The 22849-nt window shown below is 36.3% G+C and overlaps 4 protein-coding genes across 4 annotated transcripts; 3 read left to right on the top strand and 1 right to left on the bottom strand.

Moving 5' to 3' along the window:
- Positions 1 to 2033: 2033 nt before the first annotated feature.
- LOC110693064 (CASP-like protein 5B3) lies at positions 2034 to 6419 on the top strand. The gene is made up of 3 exons (XM_021870193.1): positions 2034 to 2621; positions 4047 to 4179; positions 5946 to 6419. Exons 1-3 carry the CDS (start codon positions 2491 to 2493, stop codon positions 6138 to 6140), a joined length of 459 nt encoding a protein of 152 aa, XP_021725885.1. The 5' UTR covers positions 2034 to 2490; the 3' UTR covers positions 6141 to 6419.
- A 1038-nt stretch (positions 6420 to 7457) lies between these two features.
- On the top strand, positions 7458 to 10426 carry LOC110693065 (CASP-like protein 5B3). Its single transcript, XM_021870194.1, has 3 exons — positions 7458 to 7857; positions 9213 to 9345; positions 9900 to 10426. Exons 1-3 carry the CDS (start codon positions 7727 to 7729, stop codon positions 10092 to 10094), a joined length of 459 nt encoding a protein of 152 aa, XP_021725886.1. The 5' UTR covers positions 7458 to 7726; the 3' UTR covers positions 10095 to 10426.
- A 668-nt stretch (positions 10427 to 11094) lies between these two features.
- On the top strand, positions 11095 to 14053 carry LOC110693066 (WAT1-related protein At5g07050-like). Its single transcript, XM_021870195.1, has 7 exons — positions 11095 to 11328; positions 11437 to 11499; positions 11962 to 12078; positions 12173 to 12404; positions 12735 to 12893; positions 12974 to 13125; positions 13445 to 14053. The coding sequence occupies exons 1-7, from the start codon at positions 11123 to 11125 to the stop codon at positions 13611 to 13613; spliced, it is 1098 nt and encodes a 365-aa protein (XP_021725887.1). The 5' UTR covers positions 11095 to 11122; the 3' UTR covers positions 13614 to 14053.
- Positions 14054 to 14897: 844 nt separating this feature from the next.
- On the bottom strand, positions 14898 to 17879 carry LOC110693067 (transcription factor bHLH104-like). Its single transcript, XM_021870196.1, has 6 exons — positions 17627 to 17879; positions 16682 to 16762; positions 16482 to 16562; positions 16279 to 16356; positions 15802 to 15964; positions 14898 to 15399 (listed from the first exon to the last, which is right to left on the bottom strand). Exons 1-6 carry the CDS (start codon positions 17716 to 17718, stop codon positions 15148 to 15150), a joined length of 747 nt encoding a protein of 248 aa, XP_021725888.1. The 5' UTR covers positions 17719 to 17879; the 3' UTR covers positions 14898 to 15147.
- Between the last annotated feature and the right edge of the window lie 4970 nt (positions 17880 to 22849).

Here is a 22849-nt window from a genome sequence, read left to right on the forward strand (position 1 = left end):
CATAATCCATAATGTTACATATGAATTGACTAGTTTGAGTTGATTACACAGGGCAAAAAAAAATTTCGTCCCACTTGATTCAATTAAAGAGGGCAAAAATTTTGCCCTATTTGATTTTGATCAAAGAGGGTGAAATTTTTTGCCTTCTTTGATATTTAACAAATAGGGCGAAAATTTTTTTATGCCTTTTGAATCTAATAGGACGAAGCTAACAGGGCAACTTGGGGGCGATTTTAAAATCGCCCTCTTTACCTAATAGGGCAAAATTTGAACTTAAGAGGGCGATTTAAATTGCCCTCTTTGATATAATATCTTGTAGTGATAATATGAGTACTAATTAACATGAGATTCATGAATAATAAATGTCCTGACCTTGTTTAAGTTTTGAATCTCACCAAGTTGGGGGATGGAGGGGAGGGTTCAATAATTGAGATTCGCATGCCTGAGATGAGATAGGTGGTCAAGTCGGATATAATGCAATTTTATGTACTACCTCCGATTTTTTTTAGTTGCAACTTTGGGGTATCATTTAAGAGATATAAAATATTTTAAAATTGCAACTAAAAAAAATCGAAGGTAGTATAATTAAACTACGGATATTAATTGATTGATAGGTCAACTCTTCACCCAATTCAATAATGATCGAATAAGGTTAATCATGTGACCAAAATTGTATCAAAGTTTTTTCCTTACAAAAACACAAATATAAATATGTAGGAAATCATGTAAGTTAACTCTATACTCCCTCTTTCATTCTCTTTCTTAATTTTTTTTTTCTCCCTAACAGTGTGTTTGGATAACATTAGAGGAAGGAAAAGAAGGGGAGGGAGGAGAAGAGGAGGGGAGGGAAAGGGAGGGGAGAGAAGAAAGGTGAGTTTTCCTTTCAAATCTCTTCATTATTGGAGGGATTATTTTCCTATAATTTAATCCCTCCATTTCTCTCCCCTCCAATTCCCTTACTTCCTCATTTGTTATCCAAATGAAAGATATCAAATCTCTCCATTTCCCTCCCCCTTCTTTTCCTTTCATTTCCTTCTATCCAAACACACGTAAAGGAATAAATACGAATTAAAACTTTGTAACACATCAAAATAAAAAACATCAAAAGCTAATATACCTAACTATTTTTTTAGCCATTACCATTTTATTTTATTTTATATTTGAGTCTATTTTTTCCTTTTACCTTAATAAGATAAAGTCATGAAGCCCTTTCAATTCATAGACATTCGAAGTGGCCTACAACTCTACAAGTAGATTTAGCACTAGATATATGGGTGGATGTAACTATTAAACACTTTAATTACCTCTTTAAATAAAAAGGAAAAAAAGAGTAAAAATACTTTAATTATTTTGCATTTTGCACGCTTGAAGTAACATTTAGTTCAATCAAAGAGTTCACATCGGAAGAAAATGTACCAATTTACAAGGAATTCACAATTCCTCAGGTTTGTTGGTTAACTCGAGTACTTGACAGATTTATGCGTAACAGGGCATTTTGGAGATCCACTAAGGCCTGAAGTTAGGAATAGCCCACAAAATTACTGTATGTTAGTCCATAATGTCATATTTGAGTATTGGCAAGGCCCATCCAAATTTTAATCTGTGTATTTTCTACGGAGTAATTCAATAATTACATAAATACGGCCAATAGAGAGTGTGTACTCCTTAATAACTTAAATGATTAAAGCTTCCTTCTCGGTTGTAGAAGATTTTGAGATCGATTTTCATCACTCGTATTTGTGGCTCTTGAACCTTCGATAGTATAGTTATGTCTTTCCACACTTTGGTTACTACTCTTAATGAAAGATCGACATAAACCTAGCACTCTAAAACTTTTTTTTTTCCTTGTTCATTTTCCGGTATATCATACTTTAGGCACGATAGAGAGTGAGGGATAGCTCAAGTGGTTAGAAGTCTCTCCAAGGAGACTGAAATTGATTCTCACCCCGCCCTTTTAAGACTCTCTAAACACCAAAAAAATAGTTTAAGCACGATATAACACATCGACTTGCCCAGCCTGGCCCGGCCCAGCTCTATTGCCACCTGATTTCGGCGCGTTAGCCAACAAATCCTCATCTTATTAGACGAATTCAAGTAATCCGTAGCATAATGATTAATGATGGCTTTGACTCTTGATTTTCATTTACAGCCAAGATTGAGTAACTCACAAAATACCCTTTGTCAAATTTACTTGTCTTACACCCCTAATCAATTAGATTGATCATTATCACCTCTTTCCATTTCACAATTCTTTTATTTAATTTCTTCCATCAAATCCCTAATTCTCAAAATTCCCACAACAATTCTTCAAATTCTGCAATCTGGGTTGTTAAATTGACACCCCTTCTCTGTTTTTGTTTTCTGACCCCTCAAATTTGCTGAATTTTCCCCATTTTCATTTTATTTTTTCGATTGAAATTGTATTAAGATGTAATTAATTTTAATGGGTATTTGAGAAATTGTTTGATTTAAATTGGAAAAGAAAGAAAAATGAAGGATTTTGCAGGAACACCAGGAACTATCACTGGGCTTCTTTTAAGGATTGCTCAGTTTATGTTTGCAGCAGGTGCCATTGCTTCTATGGCATCCAGTTCTAGCTTCTTCAATTTCACTGCTTTCTGGTATTTTATTCACTTCTTATTATTCCCTTTTGTTTGGATATAGTTGTCACATTATTATATTATTTCAAATTAAACTATCAACATGACTATTAATTCTAGACTGGACGAGTATAATATTACGTGTTTTGTTCAAAGTTTTTAAAATTTGATGTTGGATACTTGGATTGGCATATCTTGTGTGTTTGTGCTCATTGTGAAAAAAAAAAAGCTTTACATATGATTTTGTCATTAATATTGTCTTTGAATTTTTTGTCCACCAAATTTAATTTGTTGTTGATTAGCATTTATTTATTCTATCCTGGTTAGACTTATCCAAAATGGGTTTTTACTTTCTGTATATCATCTAAATTATATGCTTGTCCTGCATAATTTTTTTAGATGACTGAAAAGATTGTATACAATACAAGAAACATGTTATGTGTCATGTTTATGAATGATGCTCATGTATGAAGTAGCTAGCTAGTTGGTTTGCGAAATTCGCAAATTTGATAACATAGTATCTGTACCTTGGCTGTGATTTCGATTTACTTGAGCATTGACACATCTAATCCCTTGCTTTAGGTGCTTATTTTAATGGTCATGAAACTTTGTTTCTTTAATCTTTACTTAGCACAACTTCCTGTCCAATGATTTCCATGTCTTTTCCTCTATTTGACATCGACTGATTCCTTGTAACCCTTTCGATTCAAGACAGGAGTCTCTCTTGGCCATCTATGTAAAGTTCACAAAGGTCTTAGACTGATTTTTGAAGATTCCATTTGTTTCTGAAAACCAAAACTAGTGGGACTAAAAACTAAGAACAAAGTATGATTCTTCATAGAATCATAGCCGAGAACATATTAACTATTATGTCTCGAGAGGAGAAGATCTAGTTGTTGTAACAAAATATTTTGAGGATTCGAGCACAAAGTTGCAAATTGTAAACCTGTGTAGCACTTCATTTGTAGGACTAGATTCACCTGGGGCCTTAATTCATATTTTGTACAATACGAAGTATAACAGGTGCTAACAGAAACTCAAAGACTTTGATCATTAGCTGAAAAGGCATTTTTAGGAATTTCTGGTAATCTGCCAGTTAACCGGTTAGGCTGTAAGTTCAAGGAAGAATACGAAAACTTGTACAAGTAGGTTTTTATTCACTATTAAGTTTTCTGTTGTTTAATGTCTTACTCTTTGTGCTTTAGATGGTTCCTCCAAAGCTATAAAAATGTACAATTGCCTTTCATTCCTATAATTTCCATTTTATAAGTACTTATATGCTTAATATCTTCAGATAACATCTTTCAGAGAGTGATTTTGGTGATTATTGAATTTCTGTAAGTTCAGAAATTGTCTTTGGGAAATAAAATAGAACTAATTATAATATCTCATCTACGTGTTTAAAGGGTCTGGGATGAATGACTGAAACACGTATTGCCTTTGCAGCTATCTCATAGCTTCTATGGGTTTGCAAGTAATCTGGAGCTTAAGCCTCGCGTTGATGGATGCCTATGCACTTGCGAAGAAAATTGTGATTCATAATCATATTCTTGTGAGCCTTTTTGTAATCGGAGATTGGGTAGGCCTTCCTCTACTCGTTACTTTGTGAATTTTACTCCAACTCCTCTTTCTAATCCTGAACCTGTGTGCTGTGTCAAATTCTTGAAACTCTTTATTTTAGACCAAAAAATTGGATATTTGCTTTTATAATCTAGCCGAGTTTAACATTTACACACAAATTTAAGACTATTATGAGTATGAGAAGCCCAAATCAATCAATAAGGGTCTGTTCTCATTGACTGAACTCTTGAACTGAGCTGAAATGAACTGAACTGAATATTTTATAAGAGAAGGAAATTAGGAGCGGAGCTGAGCTGAGCTGAACTGAACTGAATTTCAACGTAAGAGAACAAACTCTAACTATATACTAAAAGACACACCAGCAATGACACGTGTCATCTCCTGGTGTGTCCTTAGATTTTTTTTATTATTTAAAAAAAAAAAACTATTTAAGAATTTTTTTTTTTTTTAAATATATAAAGTATTATATTAATTTCCTACAAAGTGTAAGAAAAGATTCTGATGAATCTTTCCAAAATAAAACAGATTGAGAATCATAAACTTAAACAAAAAAAATTAAGTATAAATTCTTAAGTCTTAACATACTTTGTTATGGACTATTTTTGGTAGGAAAGACATATTAGGTACTATCTACGTTTATTAAAACAAGATTATATATTTTCTTGATTTTGTTTTAAATTATATAATAGAACGAATTTACAAGCTGAAATAACGAAATGCGAATATCAAATCATCAAATGATGCTTTATTTATTTATTTTTATTTCCTTGAATGATTTATGATTAGAATTTCAATCCATTAGTACTGTATAGATGCTTCAATAATACATGCAAGAACAACACATTGATTATTCTTAGTGTAATTTTTCCTGTCATTTTTTTTTTTTTTTTTTTTTTGTAGATTTTCAATATTCAATTGATATGAATATAACATATGGAAGTTAAAAAATATAATACAGTGTTACTTTTAAAAATAGTTATTGAAAATTACCGTGCATGGCACGGGACCTAACCTAGTTATATATATATTCAGGGCCTTGTTGGAAAAACATGAATTCAAATACTACGTATATTAGTTTTTTAAGAGTCCTTTTTTTGCATTAGTAAATAAAAGGCTAGAAGCATAGGTGTTTGCAAAAAAACACAGAAAACAAGCATATTGCATTTTTCAGGTCCTTTTATTTGAAGCTATTAGAGCATTCACATCAGTGATCATTTTTTTGCTCATGAGCAAAAATGGTGAGCATATTTGGTAGAAATGGTACTACATCAATGAGGAAAATGAAAAATGCTCATGAGCATTTTAGAATTTGCTCATAGGATGAGCAAATTTCATGATGAATAGTAATCTCGTGGAACCCAACATTCATCCAAAATTGATGAGCAAAAATGGTATAAATGTTACTACATCAATGAGCAAAATAAAATATGCTCATGAGCAATTCAATTATTTTTTGATCACTAGTGGGATAAAATTTCCTCACCAAAAATGCTCATGAGCAAATTGGTTGGGAAAAGAGAGAAAGTAGCTAGAGAGAGATTGAGCAAAAAAAATTTTGCTCACTAATGTGAGTGCTCTTAGTAATTATTTCTCCCCTTAACCTTCACCCTCCTTCGCTAACAGATAGGATTTGTTATATTGAACGATGAACATTCAAATTGAAAGATAGTTATTCAGGAATAGAGGGGTCAACATAAGTTGCATACACCCAAATCTGGGTTTTATAAGACACAACTTTGACAAAGGGTGGTGTATTGTAAACAGGTAACAGCTACACTTTCTCTTGCAGCAGCTTCTGCATCTGCAGGAATTACAGTCCTGTACTTCCATGACATCGGAGGTTGTACCATTGTGAAAGAATGTTTCAAATACCAGATAGCAGTTGCTTTTGCCTTCCTAAGTTGGCTTACAGTGTTCATCTCGTCTCTCATCATGTTCTGGCTTCTAGCAGCAAGCTAGAAAATCTTCTTGCTTCGGAATTATTACCATGAAATGGAGCATAGATTACAATGTATGTGGAAAAAAGATGAGATCTAAGTAAAGAGAGGGTTTTGGTTCTCATATTTTTTTTCCCATATCAGATCATTTTTGTATATTTGTGAAGTGTGTATAGCTCGTCAATTGATCACATCTGTAATCTAGAATGATGTACCCATTTTTGAGAAGTTGAATGTAACTTTTCGCTTCAAACCTGTTCATATCTAAACCAAAAAAACAGATGAGATCAATTTTGCAGAATTTTTACTTATTTTAGAAAAAATAAGTTCAGATCGGATTGGATCAGAAAAAATAAGTTCAGATTAGACCAACGTTTATGTGCAGTTTTTTTATCGTTAAATATCTTCAATTTAATTTTGTAATGAAAAAAATTATTAAAATCACATATCAATAAAATTCACATTGTTACGAATTTAACTAGACACCGTTTGATATAGTACATTTAAGGTCAAAGTTTGGTCAAATATGACATTTAAATCGGATCGGATCGGATCAAATTAAATCAGATTAGACCAGATCAAATCGGAACGAGTATAATATTATGTGTTTTGTTCAAAGTTTTTAAAATTTGATGTTGGATTGACATATCTTGTGTGTTTGTGCTCATTTGTGGGGAAAAAAAAATTAAAAAATAAAAAACCTTTACATATGATTGTCATTAATTTGTCTTTGAGCTCTTTTGTCCACTATATTTAATTTGTTATTGATTACTCCGTAGCATTTATTTATTCGTCCTGTTTAGATATATCCAAAATGGGTTTTTTACTTTCTGTATATCATCTAACTTATATGCATAATTTTTTTAGATGACTGAAAAGATTGTATACAATACAATATAAGAACTAGGCCAACAAATCCAAAATACTTCTAAGAGATACATATAGGTGGCAAATAAAAGTTAAAGCTAGAAAACCAAACACATGTCCAAAATAACAGTTCGCGTGAGAAAGATTTAAGTTTTTTTGGTTTTAGGATTAGATAGTTTGGGCTTAGCCCATATTTTAAATTTATGGTTTAAATTAAGCAGGTTTGAATCGGGTTGACCCGACCTGAAACCCACCCAATTAATTAAACGGCTTTAGGCGATTGGTTTCGAGTTGAGATTTCCAACCTGAACCGGACTCATTTAACTTCAGGTCGGATTCGGATTGACCCATTTACGTAAATGGGTTGAAAATCTCTTTCAAAAATCAAAACCCTTTTATTTCGGGTTGTCGGGTCGGGTTGGCTTTTGCATGCCCTACCCTAATCAATTGGATCGATCATTATTACCTCTTTCCATTTCACAATTCTTTTACTAGTAGTTAATTTCTTCCATCAGATCCCTAATTCTCAATGTTCCCACATCAATTCTTCAAATTCTGCAATCTGGGTTGTTAAATTTTGACACCCTTCTCTGTTTTTGTTCTCTGACCCCTCAAATTTGCTGAATTTTCCCCATTTTCATTTTATTTTTTCTGGATTGATGATTGAAATTGTATTGAGATGTTATTAATTTTAATGGGTATTTGAGAAATTGTTTGATTTCAATTGGAAAAGAAAGAAAAATGAAGGATTTTGCAGGAACACCAGGAACTATCACTGGGCTTCTTTTAAGGATTGCTCAGTTTATGTTTGCTGCAGGTGCCGTTGCTACTATGGCATCCAGTTCTAGCTTCTCCCGTTTCACTGCTTTCTGGTATTTTATTCACAACTTATTATTCCTTTTTGTTTGGATATAGTTGTCACATTATTGTATTATTTCAAATTACACTGTCAATATAACTATTAATTCTTGGTATATCTTGTGTGTTTGTGCTCATTGTTGGAAAAAAAAAAATTACATATGATTTTGTCATTAATATTGTCTTTGAGTTTTTTGTCCACTATATTTAATTTGTTGTTGATTAGCATTTTTTATTCTATCCTGGTTAGACTTATCCAAAATGGGTTTTTACTTTCTGTATATCATCTAAATTATATGCTTGTCCTGCATAATTTTTTTAGATGACTGAAAAGATTGTATACAATACAAGAAACATGTTATGTGTCATGTTTATGAATGATGCTCATGTATGAAGTAGCTAGCTAGTTGGTTTGCGAAATTCGCAAATTTGATAACATAGTATCTGTACCTTGGCTGTGATTTCGATTTACTTGAGCATTGACACATCTAATCTCTTGCTTTAGGTGCTTATTTTAATGGTCATGAAACTTTGTTTCTTTAATCTTTACTTAGCACAACTTCCTGTCCAATGATTTCCATGTCTTTTCCTCTATTTGACATCGACTGATTCCTTGTAACCCTTTCGATTCAAGACAGGAGTCTCTCTTGGCCATCTATGTAAAGTTCACAAAGGTCTTAGACTGATTTTTGAAGATTCCATTTGTTTCTGAAAACCAAAACTAGTGGGACTAAAAACTAAGAACAAAGTATGATTCTTCATAGAATCATAGCCGAGAACATATTAACTATTATGTCTCGAGAGGAGAAGATCTAGTTGTTGTAACAAAATATTTTGAGGATTCGAGCACAAAGTTGCAAATTGTAAACCTGTGTAGCACTTCATTTGTAGGACTAGATTCACCTGGGGCCTTAATTCATATTTTGTACAATACGAAGTATAACAGGTGCTAACAGAAACTCAAAGACTTTGATCATTAGCTGAAAAGGCATTTTTAGGAATTTCTGGTAATCTGCCAGTTAACCGGTTAGGCTGTAAGTTCAAGGAAGAATACGAAAACTTGTACAAGTAGGTTTTTATTCACTATTAAGTTTTCTGTTGTTTAATGTCTTACTCTTTGTGCTTTAGATGGTTCCTCCAAAGCTATAAAAATGTACAGTTGCCTTTCATTCTTATAATTTCCATTTTATAAGTACTTATATGCTTAATATCTTCAGATAACATCTTTCAGAGAGTGATTTTGGTGATTATTGAATTTCTGTAAGTTCAGAAATTGTCTTTGGGAAATAAAATAGAACTAATTATAATATCTCATCTACGTGTTTAAAGGGTCTGGGATGAATGACTGAAACACGTATTGCCTTTGCAGCTATCTCATAGCTTCTATGGGTTTGCAAGTAATCTGGAGCTTAAGCCTCGCGTTGATGGATGCCTATGCCCTTGCAAAGAAAATTGTGATTCATAATCATATTCTTGTCAGCCTTTTTGTAATCGGAGATTGGGTAGGCCTTCCTCTACTCGTTACTTTGTGAATTTTACTCCAACTCCTCTTTCTAATCCTGAACCTGTGTGCTGTGTCATATTCTTGAAACTCTTTATTTTAGACTAAAAAATTGGATATTTGTTTTTATAATCTAGCCGAGTTTAACATTTAGACACAATTACACAAATTTAAGACTATTATGAGTATGAGAGCCCAAATTATATATATATTCAGGGCCTTTTTGGAAAAACATGAATGCAAATATATTAGTTTTTTAAAGTCCTTTTTTTGCATTAGTAAATAAAAGGCTAAAAGCAAAGGTGTTAGCAAAAAAACACAGAAAACAAGCATATTGCATTTTTCAGGTTCTTTTATTTGAAGCTATTAGTAATTATTTCTCCCCTTAACCTTCACCCTCCTTTGCTAACAGATAGGATTTGTTATATTGAACGATGAAACATTCAAATTGAAAGATAGTTATTTAGGAATAGAGGGGTCAACATAAGTTGCATACACCCAAAATCTGGGTTTTATAAGACGCAACTTTGACAAAGGGTGGTGTATTGTAAACAGGTAACAGCTTCACTATCTCTTGCAGCAGCTTCTGCATCTGCAGGAATTACAGTCCTGTACATCCATGACATCAGAGGTTGTACCATTGCGGCAGAATGCTTCAAATACCAGATAGCAGTTGCTTTTGCCTTCCTAAGTTGGCTTACAGTGTTCATCTCGTCTCTCATCATGTTCTGGCTTCTAGCAGCAAGCTAGAAAATCTTCTTGCTTCGGAATTATTACAACATATGTGGAAAAAAGATGAGATCTAAGTATAGAGAGGTTATTGGTTCTCATATTGTTTTTTTTCCACTTATCAGATCATTTTTGTATATTTGGGAAGTGTGTATAGCTCGTCAATTGATCACATCTGTAATCTAGAATGTTGTACCCAATTTTGAGAAGTTGAATGTAACTTTTCGCTTCAAACTTGTTCGTATCTAAACCAAAAAAACCGATGAGATCAATTTTGCAGAATTTTTTTTTTTTTTTTTACATACAGTAGTTAAAATACAAAACTTTATATGCTACATTAGTACATTTACATAGATGTGATAGATCTAAGAAAGCTAACTCATATCCAATCTCTTAATTGGTTTGAATTACATGACTAAACTTGCACACAAGATTAACTATTATGCAAAATCACAAATGTCCTTTTGATATAAACGTATGTGATGGCCAATCTTTCAATTACCCTATATTCTTGAATTGTTAAAAGAAAAAAAAGAACAATGGTTTAAACATCGTTAACCACACAAAAAAGAAAAAATTTCTTCAAAAAAAAAAAGAAAAAATTTCTCATTATTTAGTGACAGATGGAGTATTTCCCTATACAATGATGAGAATATGATAAGATATGCTATACGATCTCTCTTGGGGAATCAAAATCCATATGGATAAATCCGAGAATTTTAAAAAGAATGGCTTACACATAACTTCTGAACATTGCTAAGATAGCCTATTACAAGTCTAATGCAATCCTTCTCTATGATATTCTCCGGAATGATTCCTAAACACAAACTTTTGTAGCTATGATGCATAGCTTGTCACAGGATGCTGCACACGAAAACTCATTATCATGGCTCTTATGACATAGATGACCTGGAACAGGATGCTAACAATGAAATGACATTCAATGAGGAATCATATGAGACTAATCCGCCTTTTTACTGCATATAAAGGAGCATGCAGTTCAACCTTCAGGCTTAACTCGAAACTAAACGAAAAACAGAAGTTAAGCAATGGCTATGAGTAATTGTAACATTTGGAGCTTTTACTTGAGGTTTAAGCCACACATGTTTATGATCCTATCACAGATAGGCTGGACTTTACTGTATTTCATCACTGAAGCATCCTTCAATAATGGAATGAATCCTTATGTTTACATAACATATCGCCATGTTGTTGCTGGGGTGGTGATGTTCCCCTTTGCTTATTTTCTTGAAAGGTTTTTTTTTTTCTTTTCACATACATGTTCTGATGTTCATGATATTGCACCTACGTCGATTTCATAATTTTATGCCTATGAAATTTAATTTTTCTTTATATCATGCAGACAAGCAAGGCCAAAGTTGACAGTAGCTCTGATGGCAGAAATATTTGTGCTCTCCCTCTTCGGGTAAGCCTACAAGAGTTATGGTATAAAACCGAAAAACATTGCAAGATATACGAAGTAATTTGTTGTAGCTGTAGCTAGCATGTCCTGTGTATTACATCCTAAAAGGGAGCATTCAGGGTAACAAGAATTTACAAGTGCATAACATAGATCAGACTTTTAAATCCAACAGCACAATCCAAAACTACCTCCAAACATTCCCAAAATTCCCCTGCTTTTTCAAGGCATTCTCATTAATTCCTCCAATCATCCTTCTGCGAGTGACAGATTTCTCATACTTGCAAGTTACAAAAAGGCATTCGGTCACTTGTTCTTCACAATTGGTATACATGAGGCGTATTCATACATATCATAATATCATACACTTAAGATAAATGTCATGATGTACATTACAGGAGTCAACAGTAAAATACTACATATCTTCCTTGAAAGGAAGCAAATGATATATTTTGCTGATTTTGGCAGGGTGGGATTGACACTTAACATGTATTTTACAAGCTTAAAGTATACTTCACCGACATTTGTTGCATCAATGATCAACACAATAGCTTCCTTAACTTTTGTGATTGCAGTTGCACTCAAGTGAGTAAAAAAACCCTTTCTTTCTCCTTTTAACATTCGAAGACTTGTTCTAGCAAAATGCTTTTTTTTAACTATACACTATGACACTATCTAGGATGGAGGTTCTTGATATATGGAACCCTCGAGGAGCTGCAAAGGTTCTCGGTACCTTAATTTCCCTAGGAGGTGTAATGTCCATGACATTGTACAAGGGATCTGTCATTAAAAACATCTGGAATCCTCTGCTGCATATTCAAGGAAGTACAACTACTAACGAAAACAGGTTGATAGGTTCCATTCTAACTGCAGCTAGTTGCCTATCATGGTCCATATGGTACATCATGCAGGTTTGAGTTATATTCTAGGAATGAGTCTTTTAGTTTGGTTTTGGGCTAGTATGGGTTTGGTCACATTATGAGTCAATTTCGACAATCCTAAAAAAACAAATAATTGCTCACATAATTAACACTCATATGAAATTTGACAATTTCATTTGCTAGTCAATACTCAAATCAGCTGATGCTGCCATTCTTTATCTGCTAATTACTAAATGCCTAATAGAAGCCTAGGACACACGACACAGATTGTCCATAACGAATCACAGAAGAGTTTTCCTTCAATTAGATATGAATATATGATGTATCCTTATGAGTCTATATGCTTACTGATAACTATAGGCCTTTACTCTGAAACGATATCCTGCACGTCTGTCACTGACAACATGGATGAGTTTCATTGGTGCTGCACAGTCAGCCATTTTTACTGCATGTGTTCAGCGTAAGCCAGCAGCTTGGGCAATTGGTTTCAACATTGACCTCTTGTCTACCGTTTATGCTGTAAGAACTGTTGTTGATACAACCTTAGACTATCTGAAGTATGATCTTATACTAACATATACTCGATATATGGCATGCAGGGAGTGGTTTGTTCAGGCTTAATAGTCTTCCTCCAGTTGTGGTGCACAGAGGAAAAAGGACCTGTTTTTGTGACCATGTTCAACCCTCTTTCGACAATACTTGTTGCCTTACTAGCATATTTTGTCCTTGGAGAAAAGCTTTACATTGGCAGGTAAACTAACTTGATATTTGCTCCAAGAAACTGATTTTGATACAACATCAAGGCTTATTTTGACTGATCATACCTGACTTTGCTGATTCACAACTGTTTTGTTATATGAACTTCGTGATTTTTAGTAAACAAACTGATGTTTTTCTCATTAGAACTGATTTTACAAATTAAAACTGGTTTATACTAAATTAAATTGATTAAATGAGTTGAAAAGAGCAGGGTCTAGTTAATTCAGAACAAATGATATAATAGGAAGCATAATACATATAGAGCAAATGTTACAAGGAGAAGATTAATAGTTTCTCAATCACATGTTCAGCATAATGGGGGCAGCTATTGTCATCTTTGGTATGTACCTCTTAATGTGGGGTAAAGAAGAAGCACAGACAAACATAGCCGGGATCTACCTAAACTATAAAGACTCGAAAGGTTTAAAACCAGATGCATTCAGCACAGAAAATGGCGAAGAGGTGACAACAGAGCCATAGACACTAGAGAAGATGGCTGTGGTGCAATTATGAAAACAGATAGATGCTGGAAGTAAGGAAATCCATCAGCCATCTTCAAGCTCGCCAAGAATAAGCAACTATATAAACTGTCAATATTATAAAGATGCCTATTATGCTTGCATGAATTACGAAAGATAGGATCAGTGCTCCCAGCTTAAGCTGAGTCAGTATCTGATTCTCTTCTCCAGGTTAATTAACATTAGCCCTCTGTTGGACTAATCCTAAAGAAATATGCCTGTAATATTCTGTAAAGTACTTCGTATTAGTTTTGGCTGCTGTTTCACTTGAAAAGTTTACTATGTAAAAGGATATGATCTCAACCTATCAGTCTGCTTGCATCTATATAAGCTTGACAGGATTGTAAATCATGTTAACCAGTGTTATCAACCACGAAGACTGTTTGGTCCATTTTCCTCTAATTTTTGCGATCAGTAGTCACACAACTACACAAGAGTTCAATTTCAATGGTATGACAATTTTGTGGAATTGACTCCCAAAATCAAGTTTAATGGAAATTGTCACTCAAACAATATAACCTTCCCAACTTCCAGTATGCAAAAAAGTCCCATATCATCTAATCTTTTCAAACAAATCAAAATTTCGAAAATTTTACTTCATAGGCAGGTGTCTGGCTTCATTGCACAATCTGTCATAGATAAATCTTACATCCCAGTCTATAGATAATATATATAGAACTATAATTAAGATCTGAATATTTAAAAAATGAACTGGTTGAATGATTCGGAAATATCGTTGAAATTTTATATTATAATCATAAATTCATGAATCATGCATATAACAATGACAATTAATTCTGTTTGCCTTCAACAGATTAGACTTAATGATAAAAGCCAACTTTAGCGGATAGCTACAGGCTTTGACAATAAATTTTATATACAATTCTTGCCGACCAATCCGTATGTCGGAGTTCTTGACAGTTGACATCAAATGATACAAAAATAATACACTTGGGTACACCTACCTTTAAGTAAACTAGTATGCAACTAATAAGAATTTGTGATCTTCCCTCCCCCAAACAAAAAAAAGGTCTTGGACATTTTTTTTCTAAAATATGACTTACATCACATATGTAGCAGGGAATGTGGAAGGAATGATTGTTTCAGGTCAATCAAGCTTGTATCAGTCTAAGCAAAGGGAAAAAAATGAACAGGTTTATGACCATATTTGATCCCGCTGCAAAAGCATTTCCTGGTTTATCAGGAGGTGAAATCTCGATGATAAGAATCTAGACAGCAAAACAAGCAGAGTAAAAACAGCAGGATTACATTCATACGAAATAAAAAAAACACACAGGAAATAAACAATAGGAGTCTTAATTAGTGTACTTACATAGTCTAGCGACACTCTACGGCGTTTAAGCCATGAGCCTCTGGCTATTCCAATCTAAATTAAGAAACAGGTTCACCAACATTATATACATTCAAATAAAGAAAGACAAAACTTGAGACAAATGTCGCAGAATTCCTGTTGAGAAGAAATCTTGCACATCCACTTAAGCAGCAGGAGGCCTGAGTTCATGGTCACGAGAAGTATCACGAGTAGCCGGTGGTAGATAATGCCACATAGGGTACATACCATAACCAGGGTAAACAGCCATCTTATTTGGTCCAGCTTGATAGGCCGGTGGATAAGGAGGAATCATTCCAGGACCAGGCATGCCAGACATTGCTTTCATATGCAGTTCCATCTTTTCTTTTTCTGCCCTCAATGTCGATTTCTCATCACGAAGTTCATTCTTTTCGGCCTATAGTAGGAAGCTAAGTTTAAGAACAGCAAAGGAGCTACTAAAAAGTAAAGATAAAAATATATGGTAATATGATGATTGAATGAAGTCACAAAGACTCTTGTAAAACATGGGTTATACAAGATTTTTGTAACCTTTTATTGCAACTTCGTCTTCAATTATAAACTTATAGATGACTGAAGAAATAAGCTATCATGCAATGCTCCAATCATATATAATATGTGAGTAGGGAAAATTAAAGTTAGATAAGCTTCAAAGTCTTGAATCTCAGAAGATAAAGGATTTAACTAGAGAAGATCCACAAATGGAATTCCATGGAAAAGGTTCCGATATTCTAACAAAATATGTGTCCAGAACTAGCTTAGAACAAACTTCAAGTAATAGGGCAAAAGAAGTATTCACCTTTAAACTTTCAATTTCCTCTTGCAGCTTTTTATTCTCATCTTTAACCTCCTGATTTTCGATCCTCAACTGCTTCACAATTCTTATAGCATCAGATAATAAAGCCAATTTGTCAGCTTTGGCAGCCCTTCCAGGTTCCAAAACCGAGCTCAGGTTTAAAAAGCTGCAGCAGGAAGTAAAATGAAACTCAATATGGTTACCACCAATATGTATCCCTTATATGTCAATTGAGGTGGTGTTAATTCGAGGGGTTAGTAATGAATCTTGTGTAATTTGGTGAAAAAAATCCTACTTAGATGTCTAAGGTAATACGAAATACTGTGTAATGAAGATGTTATCAAGCGCGCTGTAAAAGCTTAGTACAAACAGATGAAAAAAAAAACATCTTCCATACCATGCATCACTTGTTTAATGTTCAATTGTTGAATACAAAATGCTAAACCTAAAAAAATTATGCAGAAGAAGCAGATTGCATGCCTGTCATTCAACTTTTCCCGTCTTTCTCTCTCACGGCATGCTTTAGTCTTTGTATTGCAGTGGACAGCAGAACGTCCCCTGCAAATCAAGAAGAAGATATTAGAGTTAAGTGATACTACAGTCCAAGCAATCTGTTGATCTGAGCAAATTTTTCGACGTAACAACATGAAGCAATAGCAGTTGTCACTGATAGCAAATTCTACCTTTTCTTAGGGCATTCCAACTCAGATTCTTGTTCTTGGAAAGCACTACTTGTCTGTGAAAAGTCGATTTCTATGCAAGAACTGCAAGGAAATTTCTTCAGAGTAAGATCATATGACTGTGAACTGAGTTCAGAAATTAATCTAAACCATCTATTAATACATGATAAACTAGATCTTATGCAGTAAAGGCAAAGTAACACCTTTTCTTGGGTCTTTGCCTCTCAGATTCTTGTTCTTGTATCATACTTCCTGTCCTTGAAAAGTCAATTTCGATGCTGGAACTGCAAGAAAGATTTCTCTTAGTTAAGATTGAATCACCATGATTTGATCATGAAAACATCACCTAATCAAAACTTAAACCAAATCCAAATACAGCTAGAAGCCTAAAAATAATCAAATTTCTTGTGCAAAATCAAGATTTTTGGTTAGCATTATCCATCTTTAAACACCTTTACTGCTTTATTTTCCTACCAAAATTCTTAATTATAGTTAATTAATCAAAGAATTATCAATCATAAAGCTAAGTCAAATATTCCTATATACCTAGAATCATCAAGCTGCAATTTTTGCTATTCTTAAGCTAAAACACATTTTAAATAGAAGTAGATGTCCCCTATAAATCAATGATACATGTTCTAATATGTTCACCAAACTCACAAAGAGCATGATTAATAATCTCAATAGTAATTTTATCTAGCTAATAGAGAGCATAAAGACAATTGTAGACAAGATTCGATCTCGGGTTTTACGTTTTGACACCCACCCCCCTCCGTCCACGGGCACACAAAGATTTTAGCCAACTAAACTAGTTCACAACCACATAATCATCAAAACACTTACTCCCAATAGTTATAATGAGAAGAAAGTGTAAATTTCATCATATGCAAGAAGCAAAGGTTACTTGGAAGGAAGAAAAATTGAAACTTCATCATAAACCAAGTATCCCTTAATTAATCAAATACAACCTTTCTACTTCAATCTTCTCCAACTAAGTCGATTAAGCAAAAACATGAAAAATAATTATTTCCTACCTGATTCTTAGCATGAAGAACTAACTAATCTAAAATCAAATTAAATCACAAAATGAGTTAAAATTCAATGAGAAATTAAGAAAATAAAGGGTATTTTATAAAAATTGAAATTACCTGGGATCAACCCAAGAAAAATTAGGGGAAGCAACATCATCAATGAAATAATCAAGGGGTAGATCCCAAGCAGTATCATCAAAAGAACCCATCTTTTTGAATTGGGGTTACAGCAGAAAAATCAAATTAGTCACTGAAAAAAATCCAGAATATTTTACTGAAGATTAAGTATTTATTTGTTCCCAATCATAAGAAAAGCAGAGAAAAATGACAGACAGAAGAAAAAGGGGGGCAGGAAGATGAATCAGAGATATGAGGGAAGAGATGGGAGGCCAGTTAGAATCTAACACGTGGTAGGATTTTGATTGGTGGGTGTTTTCAACGACAAGTGGAGCAAGCACTTCATTTTAGGGCCATAAAACAAAGTTAATTAAAATGTTTAATAAAAATTTAAATAGTTACAAGTTTGTCATTAGTGACATGGGTGATATAATGACAGATAGAAAATCTAAGATATAATTTCATTCTTTTCATTTGTTAGGTTTTGTGGTATATTAATTACCTATGATCATCTTGGTGTTTGTTGTCTTGTTGAACTAATTTAGTTTTTTTTCGTTATTTTTATTTCTTATCAAGTGTATGTTTTAATGTATCGAGTTAATTGTCTATGCTTATGAGAAGTTTCATTTGTCAAAAGAGGGCAATTATTATGTCTAGTCAAAGTTTTACATTAATGTTGTCTAATCAAACTGTCAATTAAAACAAAGAGCAATAAAATGAGTTTAAGAATTGAAAGATATTCAACCTAATAATGTATGGCAAAAGCTAACGGGTGCCCCGGGGCGCTTGTTAAAGAGAATCAATTACAGAATCTTATATGCCATAAATGATATTTTTTGAGGAGTAATTAATTACAGTACATTATTTTGAGCTTTCTAGTAAAAATGAATTTATTGAGCAGCTCACCGATTTCAATGATAATCTCTTGTCCCAAAACTCTTCCTCAATAAAAATAAAAATAAAAAAATCCTCATATCTACCTCTGTTTCTATTTTGTAGAGTTTAAAAAATATATATATATATATATATTCTCATCTCTGTATTCTTTGACCGAGGGGAAAAAAAACTCCATTTCTAATACTTTAATTAATCTTCTCTAACATTAATTCTTACATAGTTCTTCCTAAATCATACATCAACAACACCTTAGCGAGCCTTTGCTAGTTATTAGTGTCAACAACATCATGGAAGTATGGAATTGTATAACTCTAAAATTATCACAGCTTTCCCGACAGGGTTAACTCTTCCCCTCTTTTCTTTCTTTTCTGTAGGGTTTTCGTTTTAATTTCGACGGCAAAGCCGTCGAAATAATCACCGGCACCAGATCGGAGAAGATGTATAGATTTGGGTAAGGTGGGTAAAAAGTCTGGGATTAAATATGGAGATGATGATGCTGGAGAAAATTGATAGGGATATACTGGGGTTGTTGAACGATGAAATTATACATAATTTTTTTTTTTTGACGGGATATGTTTCGGGGTTTTCTGATGTCCTGCGGGAGAGTTACAATTCCGAGACTGGAACCGGACGCCTGTACCTGCAAAATAACGGAGACTCCTGAGAGCTCCGCCTCCAACGGTCAAGTTAGTACCTGATTAAGGAGTAATTAATACAGAAATTAAAGTAATAAGGTCTCTCTAGGTGAGAGTATTTAATGTAGGTAATCTGCTTTGCTAGCGAGATCAGCCGGTTATTAGTGTGTTCCGTAATGTATTCGGTCCCTTGATTAATGAGGATTAATCGAGTATTTATAGCCTTGGGAAGCGTGCAACTCTCTAGGTTTAAGGTAAACCTAGGGCCGATCGGGCTTCTAGACTGAAATGGGCCTTGATGGCCGGTTGTCCCATTTGGCATGGGTGGACACGTGGCGTGTCTTAAGTGGTCCATGGAGGACGCGTGGCGGAACCTGGTTGGTCCACTTGTCAAACGGTGCTTGGTGGATAAAAATCCCCTAATCATTTGCCCCTCACAGGTGGCACGCGACTGGTCACGTGTCGCCTGTGACAGGCGTCGCACGGTGACAGGCGACGGCCCGTTACAGGTGTCACCTTGCAGACGGCCGGGAGACTCTCCCGCCCAAATTTGAATTCGGAGGCGACCCTTCGCCTTCTCATTTTGCCTATAAAAGGAAGTGCTGACTTCGGTCATTTTCACATTTGAGAATTTTTGCGAGAACATTCGGACCCCTGAACTTGCTCTGACATTTTCGGACTTTTTCTGCCTACCGCCTGTTCTGTCAAGCCGACTGACCCGAACTTCCAGGACTTCATCAACTGTCATCCATTCAGGTAACTCAGTTCTCTTACTCTTAATTTTCTTTTTATTTTTTGAAATGGCACCATGGAAGCACACGACACGCCCTAAGTTAGTGATCAGCCGGTCACCGGGGACGGCTGAATCTAGGACTAGGAGTGCCGCCTGCCCTTTTCTGGACCCATCTTTGCCCTTTATACAAAGTCCGACTGAATCTGTGTCTATGCAGAACGTGATGGCCAGAACAAAAAAGACTGCTAGAATATCAAACTCAGACGGCTCCTCCCAAAGGGTACTCCTTAGCGAAACATCTGACCAGGCGCCAGATGTGGAACGAGGCGACTGTCAAGCTGACAGTTCTGAGAGAGGGACCAGGGTGTTCCCTTCTCATCTAACCGTGGACATGTCCAATTTACCTTCTGCTCCTTCTAAGGGAGAGGAGGCGGGCCCCTCTAGGAGAGGGGAGGAGTCGTCCTCTTCGGACTCGTCAGGGGACGAGTCCGATTCCAGCTCTTCTGACCACAGTTCTTCTGACTCAGAAGAAAAACATAACCGCCTACAAGAGGCGAGAAGTTCCCATGCAGTGGAGAAGGGGGATAATTGGGCAGAGCCGTCCGCCTCTTACAGAGAGGAAAACACCCCCTACTACTGCAGGGTGCCCCGGGGCCGGATCGCAACCATGCGAGACAACGTGGCGAGCTTTATTGCTAACCACAAAATGGGCCCGGAGTATTTACTGTTTGTGCCGGATCCAGAAGATACTGTCGTCTGGCCGGCTGGTACCAGCTATGGTGACGGCTGTTTTGGCTGCTATGTGGCGGCCATCAAAGCTGGTCTGCGCTTCCCATTACATCCGGCTGTTCAGCGGATTTTAGATGGGTATGATCTGGGGTTATGGCAGTTAGCCCCCAACTCTTGGGTAAACGTACTCGGCTATGTGGCCGGGTGCGAACTGAACGGGGTGGAGCCAAGTTTTGAGGCTTTCGCCCACATGAACTATCTCAGCCGGACCCCTAAGTCGGGAGGTACCGGCTGGTATCAACTAACAAGCCACAGGGGTTACCTCATGACGAGAGGTAAGGCAAACAAATGGAAGGATTGGCGGAACACCTTCCTTATTATCGAGAGTTCAGACACGGAGCTGAACAAACGATTTAACAAGTGGAACAGGGATCCGCCTCTTCTTGCAGGCGGCCGCAGCATGCCGCCTGTTCCCCCAAAGGCTAAAAGAGAGATCCTAGACAAAGGACTCTTCAAAGTAGAGACTAGGGTGAACTCTACTTCAGGGGTACGAGAGCAAGTACCCCTACACTGCGTCCCGAGCTTCAAGTGGCTCTATGATGAGTACTTCTTGGCCGCCTGTGGCCTCGGCAGTCGGTGCTCTAGAGGTAGCCGGCCTGACGAATACTCTGTTTTTTCACGCCTTGTTTACTTGGGATTTTTACTAACTTTGCTGTTTATTTCTTTCAGCCGACGCCATGAGTAAAATAACAGCATCTAAGACTGCGGCGGCCATGCTGCGGGTTTCGCTAATGAAGCAGTCGTACGCCGACTCCCCCAGCAAGGAGGCACCCTTGGTAAGCTTTGAAAACTCTTCCCCTTTAAGTTGTATTATGCATATACTAACTCTTTTTGTTTTCAGTCTGGCACTCCAAGGGCTTCTTCCTCGCAACAGCCGGACCCCAAGGCCCGGAGGACGACTGTTGCAAGCTCTCCTGGGTCTTCCAGGAAAACAGTGGCGGCTGAGAAGCAGCCGGCCACTTCTTCAAAAACCCAAGCGGGGCCGCCTAGATGTATGGACCCTTGCTTGTAAAAACTCACTCTTGCTTCCTTCTTGATTAGGTCTAACTTGTTTTTCCTTCTGCTTAATGCAGCCGGCCCCCAGGGACTTGACTTGGTTGAGGTAGCCAAGTCAATGGTTAAAGTAGTTCCTCCCTCTGACAGGGAGGCGGTCAAGGGTGCCGGCACCCTTGACCTCGATGGAATTTCGGGGATCCTAGCTGAGGTATACCCTTTTGAAGTTCCAGGACGCCTGTTAACCCTTTTGATTGGAAACTGACGCCTGTTTTTCTTTGTACTTAGGCCCTGCTCCGAGTCAACAGCCTTCGCAAGCCGATTGATCGGAAAAACAAAGAGGTAAAGGCCGCAAAGGCTATGGCCGCCTCCAGCTGTGATAAAGCAATGTTTCAAATTGCCCAAAATGAAGTACTGACCATTGATCTTCTTTATTATCAGGCGCAGGCGACCGCCGCTGTTCGGGCTCAGCTAGAGGCGGCCCAAAAGAAGGTTGACGAGCTGGAGGGGACCGTCACCAAACTTAAAGCCGAGCTGAAGCCCCTTCGTCAGAAAATGCACTCTTACGAAGCCATGGAGAAATCTTTGGCTAACGTAAAAGAACGCCTGGTGAACCAGGAGAAGAGTCTTACCCAAGAGCTCTCGGACAAGGCCGAGCAAGAGAAACAAGAGCTCGTCCGGGAGATGGTGGAAGACTCCGCCCAAATCCAACGCATGACCTGGGAACGACTGTTCCCCAGTGCCGACTTTGCCTCATGGGAAAGAACGTACCGCCAGTGTTCGGAAATATATAATCAACAGATCCTGGCGGCTGCTGAAGAAGAGGCGATGGACGTTGCGTTGGAGGAGGAAGAGGCTGTTGTGGCGCTTGTGCCACTTGGGGGTAAGGCATCAAAAGATGATGCAGCTAAGGCCGAGTCCAGCAAGAAGAGTGCTGACCAGGCGGCTGCTGCTGATACTGAACTGCCCCCTTCTTAAGCTTTAAGTATATTTTTTCTTTTCACGGCCTGCGTGCCGTTTGCTTTGTAATTACCCGGCCAGGGGGCCGGGGTTTTGAATATTCTGCTGGTCTTTTATGGCCGGCTCATTTTAATCAAATTTTTTGTTTTTGTTCAAATTTGTCTAAGTATTTGAAATTTGCTCACTAGACAGACTGTTGTGTATGGCCGAACGTTA

The sequence above is a fragment of the Chenopodium quinoa genome, unplaced genomic scaffold (assembly GCF_001683475.1).
Source record: "Chenopodium quinoa cultivar QQ74 unplaced genomic scaffold, ASM168347v1, whole genome shotgun sequence".
Classification (NCBI taxonomy): Eukaryota; Viridiplantae; Streptophyta; class Magnoliopsida; order Caryophyllales; family Amaranthaceae; genus Chenopodium; species Chenopodium quinoa.